General features: G+C 38.6%; 1 protein-coding gene across 1 annotated transcript; it reads left to right on the top strand.

Annotated features, from left to right (window-relative positions):
• The first annotated feature begins 1,490 nt into the window (after positions 1–1,490).
• On the top strand, positions 1,491–14,283 carry LOC134006336 (uncharacterized). The gene is made up of 19 exons (XM_062445422.1): positions 1,491–1,668; positions 2,591–2,799; positions 2,925–3,006; positions 3,104–3,189; positions 3,488–3,575; positions 3,678–3,763; positions 4,017–4,098; positions 10,150–10,235; positions 10,444–10,531; positions 10,635–10,720; positions 10,883–10,964; positions 11,062–11,210; positions 11,314–11,421; positions 12,060–12,155; positions 12,242–12,345; positions 12,469–12,577; positions 12,735–12,879; positions 12,984–13,010; positions 13,736–14,283. Exons 1-19 carry the CDS (start codon positions 1,491–1,493, stop codon positions 14,281–14,283), a joined length of 2,439 nt encoding a protein of 812 aa, XP_062301406.1.
• The last annotated feature ends 1,979 nt before the right edge of the window (positions 14,284–16,262 follow it).

Raw genomic sequence — 16,262 nt, 5'->3', positions numbered from 1 at the left:
GATTACGGAGCGTCAGGTAGACATAGGTAAGCTGATTTTGATGATTTTTTTTAAAACTTTAAAGCTCTTTATTTTTTCTTGCTAGAAATATGAGGAAACATAAACAAATGATGACACAGATTAAAACTTTAATTTCCTGTTTGGCAAAAATATAATTGAAGGAAATACTCTTAAAACCGTTTCAACGGGAAATGATAGGTATAGATTTGTGTACGTGTTTAAACGTTAGGCTATAAGAGGTCATGTTTATACATACACAGTAGGCTATGTTATGTCAAAAACAGCGCATGCATATTTTGATATAAGGATACTGCTTGACAGGAGTAAATGCAAATAAAGGTACACCACAAGTTTCGAGGCGTGTACCAAAATACGTGCAACACAGTGGAGTGTGTGTAAAATATAAACATCTTTTTTTTTCTCAATAGACTGTAAACAAAAATGTTATCGTCTTTCTTCTACTGTCACAGTGAAGTATCTCGCAATCTAGTAAATCAAGTTTGCGATGTTGAAATGTATTTTTAGGTCCAGTTACTACGAGATTGTAGCCTACGTATGTAAATATTTATTTTTGTCTGTTGTCTGAATGAAGCCTTTTGTTTATCTAGTAAATCAAGTAAATCAAGATTGCGATGATCCAATTTTTAGATCTGATGACTGCGTGTTTTACAACGCCAATATTAAATCACACAATGGTGACGACAAACAAGCTCTCTCCCATGTCATTGTGTTTTACAATGTGCTCTTTTACTCTTACTGCTGATAACAGCGCTATATAAATGAAGTTTATGATTGTTATCACCACTATCTTTCTATGTAATCATTCTTACAGGTTTGCATTGTATATTTTCTGCTTACCTGTCCTGCTTCTGTGGTCTTTCTCTTGTATCTAGACATAATCCTAGATATTCCTGGGGATTCCTGGAATCAAAAAAATGTTGATATGATCTTATCCATGTTTTCGTTCAAAGCAGCAGGGACTACTGTAGTAGACACTGCGCAGTACACTCAGTACCACCAGAGGGCGACAAATGAGTGTTTAATCTCTGTCCTGTACCTTCAAACTGCAAACAGCACAGTCTGACACCACTACAAAACATCACTGAAATCAATAATGGATTTGAGAAAATGCAGTAAAATATCAGCTTACAGTAATTATAACAAATCTAATAGGTGTTGGTCGACTTATTTCATATCTTATTATGAGTAAAGCCTTGAGACAAGAGAGAGGCAGAAAGAACAGTTCAGTATCAATTGCTCAGAGCCAAGCCTGATGTGGACAGTACTACCACATGTTTGTTTTTAGGTTTAAAACAAGGAAAAATAACACTATAAATCACTGTAAGACTATGCCTTATGTCACTGTTGTTTCAAGGTTAAGTGCATTGTTGTGAACACATTGAGGAGCAGTCAACGTTGCTCCTACAAATGCCTCCTCACACTCAACAAAACTATACTTTTGTCTTTTACAGATACTTAACACTTCAGACATGAGCTTTCAGGTATGTCACTGTGGTTGGTCAAAAACGACCACTTACCAGGGCCTGAGAATTCACCAGGGAAAGAAGGGATGCACACCGAAGGGAATGAGCATCCCTGAGTATGATCAGTTCATGTTTAACACATACAAACCTGCACTTACCTACTCAGGACTTTCAATCAAAGCTGGTAAGTATAGTTTACCTGACTCTGTTTTATGTTCTAATTCATCACATGGCGTCATTAATTAACCTCTCCAAAAACAGAAAAAAACCCAACTATATTTCCCTACAGATGTCAACTTCAGCACACAAGTACATTTATACAATGAAACAGTGTTACAGCACAGCTGCATTTAGTGTTCAGGAAGTCATACCAACAAATGTCAGTGTGACATTTAAGCTTGCCAAAACAATTTTCTATGCTTCTTTTGTAGCATAATTAACAAGATACTGTATGTCACTAATGGCATAATGTAAGTACTTTGTAAAGCTACATGCAGAGGATCAAGTGTATTCTGGAAAAAGGTCAAACTTACTTCTATATCATAATGAATAATGTCTTCATCAGGGGGCCAAGCAAGAATAGTATGACACAAACACAGTTTAAGTAATCTTACAATATTCTATAAAATACATAGCATCCTACAGTATATGACAATTATCATCACGTCCATATAAATCACCTGTGTGACCATCTCAGCTGGTTTTCTATGTTATAGCACCCTCTTCAGGTTACATTGAGTTATATAGTTATATAGGACCATCTTTGGTCCATCTTTGGATCATATCAAGCAGCATCACTCCAGCTTGAAATAAACAAAACATTAATACATTTAATTTTTAACAAATAACAGAACTATTTGATAGCATAGTTCTCTGAATTTGCTTAACAACGCACTGTCTCGACTCATTGAGTTGTATCAGTCTAGTCTAAAAAACATACTGTTTGTATGTTTTTTAGACATACATTACAACGTTTTGTGAGGAAACATCTCAAATCCAGCTCTTCATTAGGATGACGTGGTGATAATGTGTTCAGTTTACTACAATGCCTCTGAAGTGCAGACTGGATATTGTATGGATGTGTTTAAAAAAATACTTTGCTACAGGAGAAGTTAGATCTCCTAATGGAGCATTTCTGGACTTTCAAACAGACACAAGAGACTTCCCCAAAGAGACGTTCTTACCGCGCCTGGCGATTGACCAAGGCAGGATGGAAAGCACTCTAAGGGAGATTACAATGGAGAGCGAATCATCCATCTTTAAAAATCAGTTGCAAGAATCTCATCAAAAGAACAGTGGACCAATTAAGGAGGAGGTATTTCATTGTCTTGGATATCTTCGACCATCTTTCAAAATGTATGAAAAAAGATCTACTTACAGTAGATTGTTGCAATGTCAAGTGATACCTTTCAAATCTTGTCTCCCATCTCTCTCTGACAGTGGGTGCCAATGTCACCAGACCTCACCACCCAAATAGACAGAGACGCTGCAGACGCTGCAGTAATAGGGATGTTCACATCATGTATGCATTATGATTTTAGTTTCTTAATAAAACACTTGAAATAACACTACAAAAATGAAGCAGCTATGTCTGATGGTGACATATCTTTTCTCTGCAGTATGGGGGGCTCAGCAGCGCTCTCTTCAAACGGCCCAAAACTCGGACAACACTCATCCAGCACATGATTTCCCCACTGGTTGGCAGGTATGTGTCAGCTGAAATTACTTACTGTAATCCAGATGCAAACTTTTAAAAATTCTCCCTTTTATTTTTTGTAACCCTGTTGCTTTTCTATTTTCATCATACTTAATGAATTTGGGACAAAATATACAATTTTATTTGATACAAAACTATTTAAGGGTAATAACAAAGTTGTAGGATAAGTTCTTGTAACGTGGTTGAAAGTGTCATGGAAATATTGAGAGATCAGGAAAAAGTGGGCATCCATCACTCTCACTTGAGTGAGATCCATCAAATCTTATGTTCCACTTTTCCCTGACAGCCCTTCTCGATGCCAATGTCACAAAATCTCAGCACCCAAATGAACCCTGCAGCTACAGATGCCTCAGTAAAGGAGATGAACAAACCATGTATGCTCTGTAATTATTAAATATAAATTATTTCATACAAGTGAATAACATACAGGAGGGGCAGTAGCTGTGTTTGAAAGTGACCGTTGTTTTCCTCTACAGTCTTTGAAACTCAACAACACTCTGATAAAACTGCTGCCAACTTGGACAAAACTCATCAAATGTCTGATTTCACCAGCACAGCACAGGTACGTTTCTTACTTGTCTGAACTTTCTGTTGTGGAAAAAAAAACAGTTTCACCTTAATTCACTTCTCCCAGATGCAGTCTTTGTTTACCTCCTTAATAGATCACGTTTTTTTGTTCATTTTTATAACTCAGTTGTCTCAAGCACTACCTCTCTCATGCATAATCTGGGGAAAAAATAGAGAATTTGATACTGTGTAACGTATTGTTGCTCAGTGAAACCAATTAAATCTAACCTTACACTTCTCTTTGTCAGCCTCTCTTGATGACAGTCTCACAGGACCACAGCACCCAGATGAATCCTGCAGAAGCCACCTTTAAGGAGACAAACAAAACACGTATGTCCTGTAATTGCAATTGTTTCATAACAGGAAGAGAACAAGACTAATACAGAGAAAAACAAATCTAAGTAACTCTGTTTAATGTGGACTTCCGGTGTAGCGACTGATGGAGTAGGACGTGCCTCTCTGAGCTCCTGCAGCAACTTTCGCAAATTCTATCTTAGGCACCCTTTTGTATCTTTTTCCCGTCTTTTTTCGGTGTGTGTTTCCCCCACCACCATAATCTCAACTCAACGCCGACTTCTTTTCGACCAAAATGCCTCCAAAAGCCAAACCAGCTACACAACCACCGCGGCCTACCCCGCCCGCTGCAACCCCGCCTCGTGGTGGCTCACCCTCCTGCTCAAACGCAGCCGCGGGTGGCGGGGACACCCCCCCCCCTCGCCCCGACTTTAAGGCCGAGCTGCTCTCGTCACTCCGCGTTGAGATGGCGGCTATTTTCAAAACCGAGCTTCAAGCGGCCTTGACCGAGAATTTGTCGAACATCAAGATTGAGCTACGGGCAGTGAAGTCGGAGTTATCTGACAGTATTACAAACATCCAGTCTGAAGTGTGCGCTCTGAAGGGCACCGTTGGAGAAATGGAAACATCGCTTTCCTCCTGCACTGACGACATCGCTACCTTACAAGCTAAAGTGGAGCATCTGTCAACAGAGCTGACAAGATTGGACAATAAATGCGAGGATTTGGAGGCGAGATCTCGGCGCAATAATATACGGTTGGTGGGAATACCTGAGGATTTTTCCACCTCTTCTACTGCTATGGCTATTTCCTCTCTGCTCAAAGAGGCACTGAAGCTCGAGAAGGAGCCTCTCGTTGACCGCGCTCATCGCACTCTCCAGCCGAAGCCGAAACCTGGTGAGCGCCCCCGCCCCATAGTTGCTCGTCTACACTATCATGTGGACTGTGTAGACATACTGCGCCGAGCCAGGGCTCAGCAGCGGATCAAGATTGGAGACATGAGCTTCTCTATCTTCCCCGACTATACTCCGAGGACGGCTCGTGCCCGAGCCGCCTTTAATGATGTCCGGCGCCAGCTCCGTGAGGTACCAGGGATACGTTTTGGCCTGCTCTACCCGGCGCGCCTCCGGGTTACACACAACGGTGCAGAGAAGGAGTTTAAATCACCAGAAGAAGCCAGTGCATTCATCAGGTCGCTGGACGCGTAAGGGAAAAAAGATAACATACACAACACTGATGTAGTGAGTGACTCTTCACAATTAATATTGACAGTAACTATTTTTTCAATTCGTATGGACGTGTTTCACGTCTTCACGGGCTGTGTCCCGTTTTCTTTTTTTTTTCCCTCTTTCTTTTCTCACTCGTCAGTGGTTTTCAGTTTAACTTGGACTTGATTAGTGCCTTGTTTACCAAATGTTGCTAGGTTTTGCAGGAGCTCAAACCGAAGCCTGACTGTTACTATTAGTCTCAAAGCCGTAAGCATTTGTTTTAGGGATCCAACTCCTTGTGGAGTTAGCACTGGGTTCTCCATCGTTTGGGGATGGGGTCATGGTAAGTGCTATGGGGTGGGTGGTTGGGTGGGGGGTGGGGGCTGTGTTCTACAAGTGTTTTTTGTGTCTTTTTTTTTTTTTTTTTTTTTTTTTTTTTTTTTTTCTTCTCTTTTTTCTCTTCTCTCTTTCTCCCTTTTTTGTTCCTCTTGGGGGGTCCACATTCAGTTTATTTCTATGTCTAAGAACTTAAAAAATGGCCTCAAATCCTAGTACTTCTGCTATCGCACATAATGGCTCTTCTGTGAGATTTTTGAGCTGGAATATTAAAGGCATGGGGAGTCCAATTAAGAGATCTAGGATACTTGCACATTTGAAACGTCTTAAAGCTGATCTAGTGTTTCTACAGGAAACCCACATGCGCACCAAAGACCAGGTCAGACTTAAATGTCCTTGGGTTTCTGAGGTATTTCACTCAAATTTCAATTCTAAAGCCAGGGGGGTTGCTATTTTAATTGGTAAGTCAATTCAGTTCTCAGCTTCTAAGGTTATTTCAGACAAAAATGGCAGATACTTAATTGTTTCAGGTACATTGTTCCATGTTCCCATTTTATTAGTTAACATATATGCCCCCAATTTCGATGACCCGCATTTTATGAATAAGCTTTTTGAATGTCTTCCCTCATTGAACAACAATGTCCTTATAATTGGAGGGGACATGAATTGCGTAATCAATCCCAATTTAGATCGCTCTAACCCGCGAACTCTGACCCCATCATTAATGTCGAGGTCTCTTTCTGATTTCATGTCCAAAAATGGTTGCATTGATCCTTGGAGATTTTACAACCCTAACACCAAGGAATATTCCTTCTTTTCAAAGATGCATCAGTCTTTCTCTCGGATTGATTATTATTTTATTGATTCTAAACTAATTCCCAATGTACTTACTGTTAATTACCACCCTATTGTTATTTCTGACCATGCCCCTCTTTCTTTAGACATTCAGTTTTCATCACAACCCCGGTACCCAACACCTTGGAGGTTCAATACATTACTTCTTTCAGATGATAAGTTTAATAAATTAATTGCAGCTAAAATTGATGATTTTATCGCTATAAATAAAAATGACACGGACCCAGTCTCATGCTCACTGCTCTGGGAATCGTTAAAAGCATACCTACGGGGACAAATAATCTCGTACTCTGCCCATTTGAACAAGTCCCGTAAAGCCAAATTGCAAGAACTCTCTATTAATATCACTAAATTAGACCAACAACTTGCTACCTGCCCCTCTCCCAGTTTACTTAAACTACGTGTTGAGCTGCAGACTGAATTTGATTTTATCACCACTAATGATGCAGAGCGACTTCTCTTACGATCACGTGCCACATATTATGAACATGGTGATAAGGCAAGCCGGCTTCTGGCTCATCAGCTACGTCGCCAGGCAGCCTCACGTATGATTCCCCAGGTAAAAGATTCTTCAGGCATATTGCATAGAGATCCCACCACCATTAATTCTGTTTTTCACTCATTCTATTCCTCTTTATATAAGTCTGAATCTCCACCCGACACTACTGAAATGAACTCGTTCCTAGATAACCTCAATTTCCCTGTGATAAACCCAGATTCTGCTGAAGAACTTGACTCGCCGTTAACGGTAGAAGAAATTATTCTTGCTATGAGAAACATGCAAAATAACAAAGCTCCTGGCCCGGACGGATTCCCAGTTGAGTTTTTAAAAAAATTTCAGGATAAACTGTCCCCATTACTGCATGCTGTATATAAGGAATCGCTACAACATGGTACTCTCCCTCCTACTTTAAGACAAGCCTCTGTAAGTCTCCTCTTAAAAAAAGATAAGGATCCGGTTCTCTGCAGCTCCTACAGACCTCTCTCTTTAATAAATGTGGATGCTAAGATCCTTGCGAAAGCTTTGGCCTATCGCCTAGAAAATATTGTACCAACTATTGTTTCACCTGAGCAGACCGGATTTGTTAAGGGGCGGCAGCTGTTCTTTAATGTCCGTACTCTCCTAAATATTATCTACTCTAAAACTAACACAGCAACACCTGAAGTAGTGATCTCGGTTGACGCTGAAAAAGCATTCGACAGGGTTGAATGGGACTATTTATTCACTGTACTAAAGAAGTTTGGGCTGGGAAATGTGTTCATTTCGTGGATACGTCTCCTCTATACATCTCCACAAGCTAGTATCTCCACCAATAACATTCAATCCAGTTTTTTCACTCTTGCCCGTGGCACCAGGCAGGGGTGTCCTCTATCTCCCCTACTGTTTGCACTAGCTATAGAGCCCTTGTCAATCTTTCTGAGGTCCTCTTCTATTTTTACTGGAATCTCACGATTGGGCACAGAATTTAAATTGTCTCTTTATGCTGATGATTTATTGCTGTATGTCTCGGATCCTGTTCTTTCCATTCCAACAATTTTATCTACTTTTCAGAGATTTGGATCATTTTCAGGCTACAAAGTAAATATCTCTAAAACTGAATGCTACCCTGTCAATGCTTCAGCATCACAGCTCAAACAGTCTGATATTCCTTTTAAATTTAGCCTGTCTGGCTTTAAGTATCTAGGGATCAATGTAACCAGAACGCTAAACTCTCTTTTTTCTGCTAATTTCCTGCCTTTGATGTCTAAAATTAAATCTGACCTTCAAAGATGGGGAAGCTTACCTCTCTCACTAATCGGAAGAATTAATGCAGTCAAAATGAACGTTTTGCCCAAATTTCTATTTTTGTTTCACTGTCTCCCACTTTTCCTCCCAAAGCAGTTCTTTAAGACAATTGATCAAGCTATTTCTCATTTCCTATGGTGTGGAAAGGCACCCAGGATCCGCAAATCCACACTTCAGAGATGTAAATTCAATGGTGGATTGTCACTTCCAAATTTTCAACTGTATTATTGGGCAGCACATATCCACAAGATTTCATTTTGGTTCAAATCAGTGGATCTGCCATGGTGTAATCTGGAGGCTCAGTCATGTGTTTCATCCTCCCTAACTGCTTTGCTTACCTCTTCTATTCCATCCAACCCCTCTGGCTTTACAAATAACCAAGTGGTTCGCTCCACACTTAAAATTTGGTATCAATTCAGAAGGCACTTCAAATTTAAGTCAGCATCTATCTTGGCTCCTTTATTGAGAAATCATTTATTTAAACCTGCATTTACAGATTCAACCTTTTTTGCATGGCATAATAAGGGCCTGAAATGTTTTAAAGACCTTTACAAGGATGGTATTTTTCGCAGCTTTTCGGATCTCTCAGGAGAATTTCATCTCCCACCCTCTCATCTCTTTCGTTACTTTCAAGTTAGACACTGTGCTAATGTTTTGTTTCCAGTTTTTCCCTCTTTACCACCAAGTCTACAGTGGGAGGAGCTTCTAACCCACGATCCACTTCAGAAGTCACTCATCTCTAAAGTTTATAATGAAATTCTGTCTTTTGATTGCTCACCAGTTACCAAAGTCAAGACTAATTGGGAACAAGAACTGGGTCTACATCTGGGAGATGACTGGTGGGACACTGCTCTTAAGAATATTTACACTAGCTCAGCCTGCGCTCGTCTCACACTTATACAGTTTAAAGTATTGTTTAGAGTCCATTATTCCAAAACTCGACTGTCACAAATCTATCCCAGTACCACCGACAATTGCGACAAGTGCCATGCTTCGTCTTGCAACTTAACTCATATGTTTTACTCTTGTTCGTCACTTTCACGTTTCTGGCGGAATTATTTCGATACCATGTCAAAAATATTTTCAATGACCATAAAAGTCTCTCCCCATGTCGCCATATTCGGGCTCCCAGAAGACCACAACCGGTTTACCTCTAACCAATTAGATATTTTAGCCTTTACTTCCTTACTGGCAAGACGTCAGCTTCTTCTTCACTGGAAGTCAACTAAAGCTCCATCTAGCACTCAGTGGCTCAATGACACCATGTCTTTTCTAAAGCTGGAGAAGATCAGATATTCAGTGAAAGGTAACTCTGATAAATTTTATAACAAGTGGCTCCCCTTTATAACATTCTTTCGCTCCCTTCAGGCTATGCCTCCTGATTGATGGACCCCAACCTCCTTTCTTTCTTTCTCTTTCTTCTTATCTTTATCATTATTATTATTTATTTGTTTATTTTTATTTTTATATATTTTATTTATTTATTTATTTTTTCTCTCCTGTCTTTTGGCTTCCCTTGTATTTTTGTTTACACCCTGTAGCTTAAACACTTATTCACTCATCACTTACAAGAATCCTCGGTTATTTATTTATTATTATTATTATTATTTTATTTTTTTTTTATCTGTACATTGTTTGTTTGTCGCCCGACCATGTTCCTGTTGGGCCACAAATACAAAATAGGAAAACCTCCTAGGAGGCAGACTGTATGTCTTGCTCTTCATTCTTCATGATGCACAGTATTTCTATTGTATCAATATGTTTACATTTTCAATTGTGATGCAGATGTGTTGTGATACTCAATGTAATTATAACATTGGTTTCTGTTCGAATTGTGCCTTACCTCCTAATAAAAATATTAACCAAAAAAAAAAAAACTCTGTTTAATGTGCTTTCTCTACAGTTTTTGAGAGCCCACAGCACTCCCATCAAAGTGCCAACGGCTTGGACAAAGCTCGTGGAACAATTCATTTCTCCAATGATTCACAGGTATAACAGTGTTGATTTTCTATTTCCCTAATGCTTTATCAATTTGGGACAAAATAGAGAATGTTATTTAATACAAAACTATTTAAGGGTAATAACAAAGTTGTAACGTGGTTGAAAGTGTCATGGAAACACTGAGAGATCAGGAAAAGTGAGCAAAGTTTCAATGAGTAAGATCCATTAAATCTTCTCTTCCACTTTTCCCTGACAGCCCGTCTCGATGCCAATGTCACAACATCTCAGCACCCAAATGAACCCTGCAGCTACAGATGTCTCAGTAAAGGAGATGAACAAACCATGTATGCTATGTAATAGTTACATATTTATTTCACACAAGTGAATAACATACAGGAGGGCGCTGGCGCAGGTATTTTTGAAAGTGACCTTTGTCTTTCTCTACAGTCACTGAAACTCCACAACGCTCTGATAAAACTGCCGCCAACTTGGACAAAGGTCATCAAATGTCTGATTTCTCCACCAGTGCAAAGGTACATTTTTGACTTGTCTGAGCTTCCTGCTGTGGAGAAAAACTTCAAGTTAAATCACTTCACCCAGATGTTTTCTATTTTTACATCGAGAATATGATTCTGTGTAACGTATTGTTGCTCACTAAAACCAATGAAATCTAACCTTCCCCTTTTCTTTGACAGTCTCTCTCAATGCCAGTCTCACAGGACTACAGCACCCAAAAGAATCCTGCAGAAGCCACCTTTAAGGAGACAAACAAATCACGTATGTTTCTGTAATTGTAATTGTTTCATAACAGGAAGAGAACAAGACTAATACAGAGAAAATCTAATTGGTTATGTTTAATGTGCTTTCTCTACAGTTTTTAAGACCCCAGAACGCTCTCATCAAAGTGCCGACAGCTCGGACAAAGCTCGTCGAGCGCTTGATTTCTCCACTGTTGCACCGCAGATACAGCAGAGTCCTCATTTGTTTGGCGGTCAGGCTGTGAAGCAAAACCAGCTTCATCCTGTGAGTCACATTTTAGACTATATTAATCCACCTGTATACACTTTCAGGTTCATCATTACATTATCATTTGGTCCAACTTTAAATGAGTGCTTTCACCCTTTAGGTGGACCAAATTATCAAGGAGCTACCAACAACGAAAGCTCAGGGAACAGCAGTACAACCAAAGGAGAAAGAAAAAGAAAAAGAAAAGGAGGCTCAAAAACGACTAAAGGTACCTCCAACTATACAGTATTGTGTTTAGCCATGCTAGGGATGGCAGTGTTGCCAGTAGTCTGTCCAATACTTTAGTTTATAACTAAGCAGCAACTACCACGGCTTGAGGCTGAAGGTTGCAAACATTCCTTAAAATGCAATACCACCAACAGACACTAGAGGCTGATGCCAATTGACTCCCATTCAAAAATGGTCAACTTCTCTAGAAATACTAAATTGAAATATTTTTTTTCAATGAGTCAGTATGGTCTCAGTCACTGAACTGAAACTGGCTCTCAGGTATCAACACACGTCATTACGTCCGTCTTTTATACAGTCTATGATTATGAGCAAATACCTTCAAAACTAATGACACTCCGGTCAGCCTCAGCTGTACTTTGAGATTATGATCCTGTTATTATATCTGAAAACTCACATTAAAAAAATGTGCATGTTAGCATACTAACACTGTGCCAAAGTACAGCTTGACAGAACTGTTAGCATGGATGTAGACTCTTCCTGTTTGACTCTACCTTGTAATTAAATACTTTTTAACACCTATCTTATGCTGTTATGGACGTCGCTCCCTATTTATTTTGGCATGTAAGTTATCACTACAATGTGTGCATACTAATGTCCCTTTTGTCTTAATTCAAGGTAAAACAAGACAAAACCAGAGCTGACTTACAGCAGAAAGTTCAGATGAGAGAGCAAAAGGTGGCTGAAGTCAGATCGTCTATGAAAGCCTGCACGGTAAGCTGCAGCAGAGATTTAGACCATTTGATATTGGATTTGATTGATATTTCTTTAACATCTTTATTATCCATCACTCGTTTCAGGGCAGCTTGGATGCTGAGTGGCTGGAGATTAACAATGTGTTCTTAGAGGTGATGAGAGCTGTGGAGGATACTAGGCAGAAAGCCCTTCAACCTCTGGAGGAGAGGTTGGTCTTGTGTAGAGCAGTAATGGTGATAACACTTCAGTAGGAGCTCCAGAGTTAAAGGTCATCAATGCATTGTAATGTATGCAGTTGTTGTAAAACTAACGTACTGTTTGTTATTTTTAGGAGGATGAGAGTAAAGAAAGAAGCTCAAGATTTGGTCAAGAATCTGCAAAGAGAAATTGATGAGCTCAAAAAGACGATCGATGAGTTGGGTAAAAACCCAAACTTGCAGGTGAGCCCTGAAGATCTGATATTATGCTTCTACTGTACAAAATATTACTGACGATACAGATTAAGATTTGTAAGGTTAGAGATATCATCATTAATGCCATGTATTTTTCCACTTATTTTGTATTGTACATTCACATTGTGATATTTCTCACACACAGGTTTCTGCTCTAACATGTCTGGATGAGTATATAGATTGGAAACATTTAACTGTGGACACTTCTTACTCCTTCGGTACCCTGAGAACTACAACTTCGGCCATGATGGAACAAATTCACCAGAGACTAGAAAACCTCTCCTCTGTTGGTGAGTACCAAGTTATCAAGGTTTTTATTTAACTTAATCAAAGTTTGCCTCCAAATTATTGTTGTGAATTGTCATTTACTTTAATATAATGTATCTTCCTACAGAACTAAAGAGGATCCCTACATTTGCAGGTGTGTGTCTTAAAACTGTTCTAACTTTTGATCTTAAATAGATAAATACACATTTTTGTTTCTTTCAAACCTGTCTCAATCTGATCTCTTTATCATGGCAGGTTGTATAGATTTTCACTTAACATGTCCAACATTTATAGCTGCAAAATGTTTAGGCTAAAATCAATTCATTTCAATGTAATCACTGTGATTCACCTCCAAAATTAAATCTAACATAGAATTTCATCTTGACAAAGTCGACAAAAAATATATATGTAAAATAATGAATAAACTGTGCAAATAAATTACATTTCTTGAATAAAATGTGTTAGCTAATTGTCTAGTAAGCGACTGAAGGGACTAACTGTGAGCTAGTTACTCTGATGCTTTTTTCTGTGCCTCTTTCTGTTGTGAATGAACTATTCTGCAGAAAGCAAGCCAGTTATCTTATTATACGTTATTCTATGCAATTACATTTTGATGTTGGTGCATTTATGATGCAATATTCCTATTTTTTGCAACAGTAAAATGACACCAAATCATCAATATTGCACCCTCAGAACCTCAATGAAAATCTCTCATTTTCTGCACTAGTTGATCCGTAGTTTAACTTTACTGAGGGCTTCTTTATATCTGCTTTCTTTATGGAATGGTAGCCATAAAATTCATCAAGTTTTAGCCAATTCAGTCCTATGTTAGATTATTAAGGCTTTGTCATGACTCTGTTCTTTTGTAATCAACTGCAGTGGATGTGAAGCTGGACCCCACTTCTGCACACCGATGTCTTCTCCTTTCTTCAGACGGGAAGAAAGTACGAGATGGAGGAAAGACCCAACCAGCCCCTGATGCTCCAAATAGGTTTGATCCGTTTGGCAGCATCTTGGGGCTCAATAGGCTGACCACTGGGAAGTCATACTGGGAGGTGGAGGTCAGCAACAAGACAGGGTGGGACCTGGGTGTAGCAAGAGGCAAAGCAAACCGCAAAGGGGAACTCTCGCTGATCCCAGATAAGGGTTACTGGGTAATTGTACATTACGAAGGCAAAAACTATGCAGCTCTCACAGCACCAGCAGTTCCTCTTACCCTGAAAGACAAACCTCATAGGGTGGGGGTGTTTGTGGATTACGAGGAACGTCTTGTGTCCTTTTACAATGTGACAGCTCAATCTCACATCTACTCGTTTACTAAGTGTTCGTTCAGGGATGAACTCTTCCCATATTTCAGTCCACATCTCATGCAAAATGATAAAAACGGGGATCCGCTGATTATCTCTGCTGTGCAAAAGCAGAAGTAATGATATGAGGGGAATGTGTTGCTGGTGTGCTGTAAGTTATAATGCACCACTGGATTTTAAATATGTGAGTTTGGATGTACAGAAACAGTTTACTGATGGATTTAAATGGGGTTTTTCGGACAGGTCATCTACAGTTTTTTAAAATTGTTCCTAAATAAGTTCCTTTTCTGCCTTTGCTTCTTAAACAGACCAACATTATAATTTATTTTTAGTCTGGTTATTCATTTGTAAAATGGTGTTTTGCTAAATTAATCTCAATCAATACAATATAATGAAGGTGTATATGTTTTTATATAAATGGAAAAATGTACAAAATGATATAACATATTTTTTGCCAAAGTATGAACGAACAAGAAAAATATTCCTTTGTCAATGTTAATGTACAACACATGAATAATTGATTCTAGATACATGATTTTTGTCTATATTACATATAAAATGTTATATTTCATGGACACTCAACTCCCTGTTACAGCTTTTTTTTTTAATCTCCATGTTCATCTGCTTAACCATTTGTCTCTTACATGTTCATTATGCGGTTTTGGGTGATACTGATACAAACTGAGGAAGTGTCTACTGTGATCTGCATGAGTCATCCTGGTCAGTTTACTGGTATTACAATATGTGTGTGGTATGAAGCTTGATTATATTAATAGCTAAGTCATTTGGGAACATTTTTTACAGTATAATCTATATTTTCATTTATGTTTTTCATGATTTGGCTAAAATAAAAGATTAAAAAAGATTTTACATTGTATTTGTTGATGTCTCCCGTCTCAACTAGTTTGGCATAATCTTACATTATCACTATTTCATATTCATTAAAGGAATTTAAATAATGGAATACAATTATTCCAAATATTAAATTTGATTTGGGGTATCATGTCACACATGAAGTGTCTTTTAGTGTAACTATCATTTAATAGGCCATTTTGTTAAAATGTGAAGGCCATATAACAGGAAGGGGTTTTAAAGAGAATGACCCCTGATGATCACAACTGCTGCCTGACAAGGTAAGAAGCCATGTGCTTACACAGGTGTCGAATGTGATTTTAAAATGAAATGTGAAAAATCATATAACTGCTTACACCATTTGATTCATATTAAAAGCCTTTCTGTTAGAGGACAATTTTGTCAAATATCAGTAATTTATGATGCTAAAGAAATGTTACTTAAACATAACATCTGTAAAATATTATTTACATTTCTGCTATTTCATTACTAATATGAACAAAACTTAAACAATCACACTAAATAAATAAAATTGATTTTCCCCATTAGATGCCATCTTCTAGTGTGAAGTAGAAACGTGGCTCGTCACAGAGCATGTGTAAATGCTGGGCTGCAGGGGCAGATGGTTGTATCCATATCTGACTCCACAACTGGTCTTATCCTCTTTTAAGGTTTAAAGATGGTGGCATGATTTTATATGAAGGGAGTCAAGAACTTCACGCCAGCTATAAACATTCAAGGCCTTTGAGCTGAGGCTGCAGCTCCACTCCTGTCTTTCCCTCTGCTTTTTAGCCCCTTTTAAAAGTCCTTGAGCTCTTTTATACATCAGTGTATCCTGTTTAATGTTTTTTGTTCATCTATGAAAAGAGTCATATGTGTAACTGTATGTTTAATACGTGTGTAAACCTCTTAAACAGCAAGGCCTTATAATGAACAATGAATTTCAGTGAGAGTTGACGAAGTCGTATCAACAACATACATCCCTGAATACTGCATGCAGGTACTGAAGCTGTTGTTATATGGAGAGAATTTGAAGTTCAGTGACAAATGTTGTCCTTTCTGTATTTGTTTTAATGACTGGATGTGTTGTAGATTATGTGCAGGACTTTTTGTTTCTCATGTTCTTAGAAAGGAAATTATGCTTCAGTCTTAATATTTTCTGGTAGTAGACAGCCACAGTGACTGAGCCTGATTTGTTCACACAAGTGCACTTCTCCATTTACAGAAACAGGAGTTGGTTTCTTTGT

This window comes from Scomber scombrus, chromosome 23 (assembly GCF_963691925.1).
Source record: "Scomber scombrus chromosome 23, fScoSco1.1, whole genome shotgun sequence".
NCBI classification, from domain to species: domain Eukaryota; kingdom Metazoa; phylum Chordata; class Actinopteri; order Scombriformes; family Scombridae; genus Scomber; species Scomber scombrus.
This window is presented reverse-complemented; position numbering and strand designations above follow the sequence as displayed.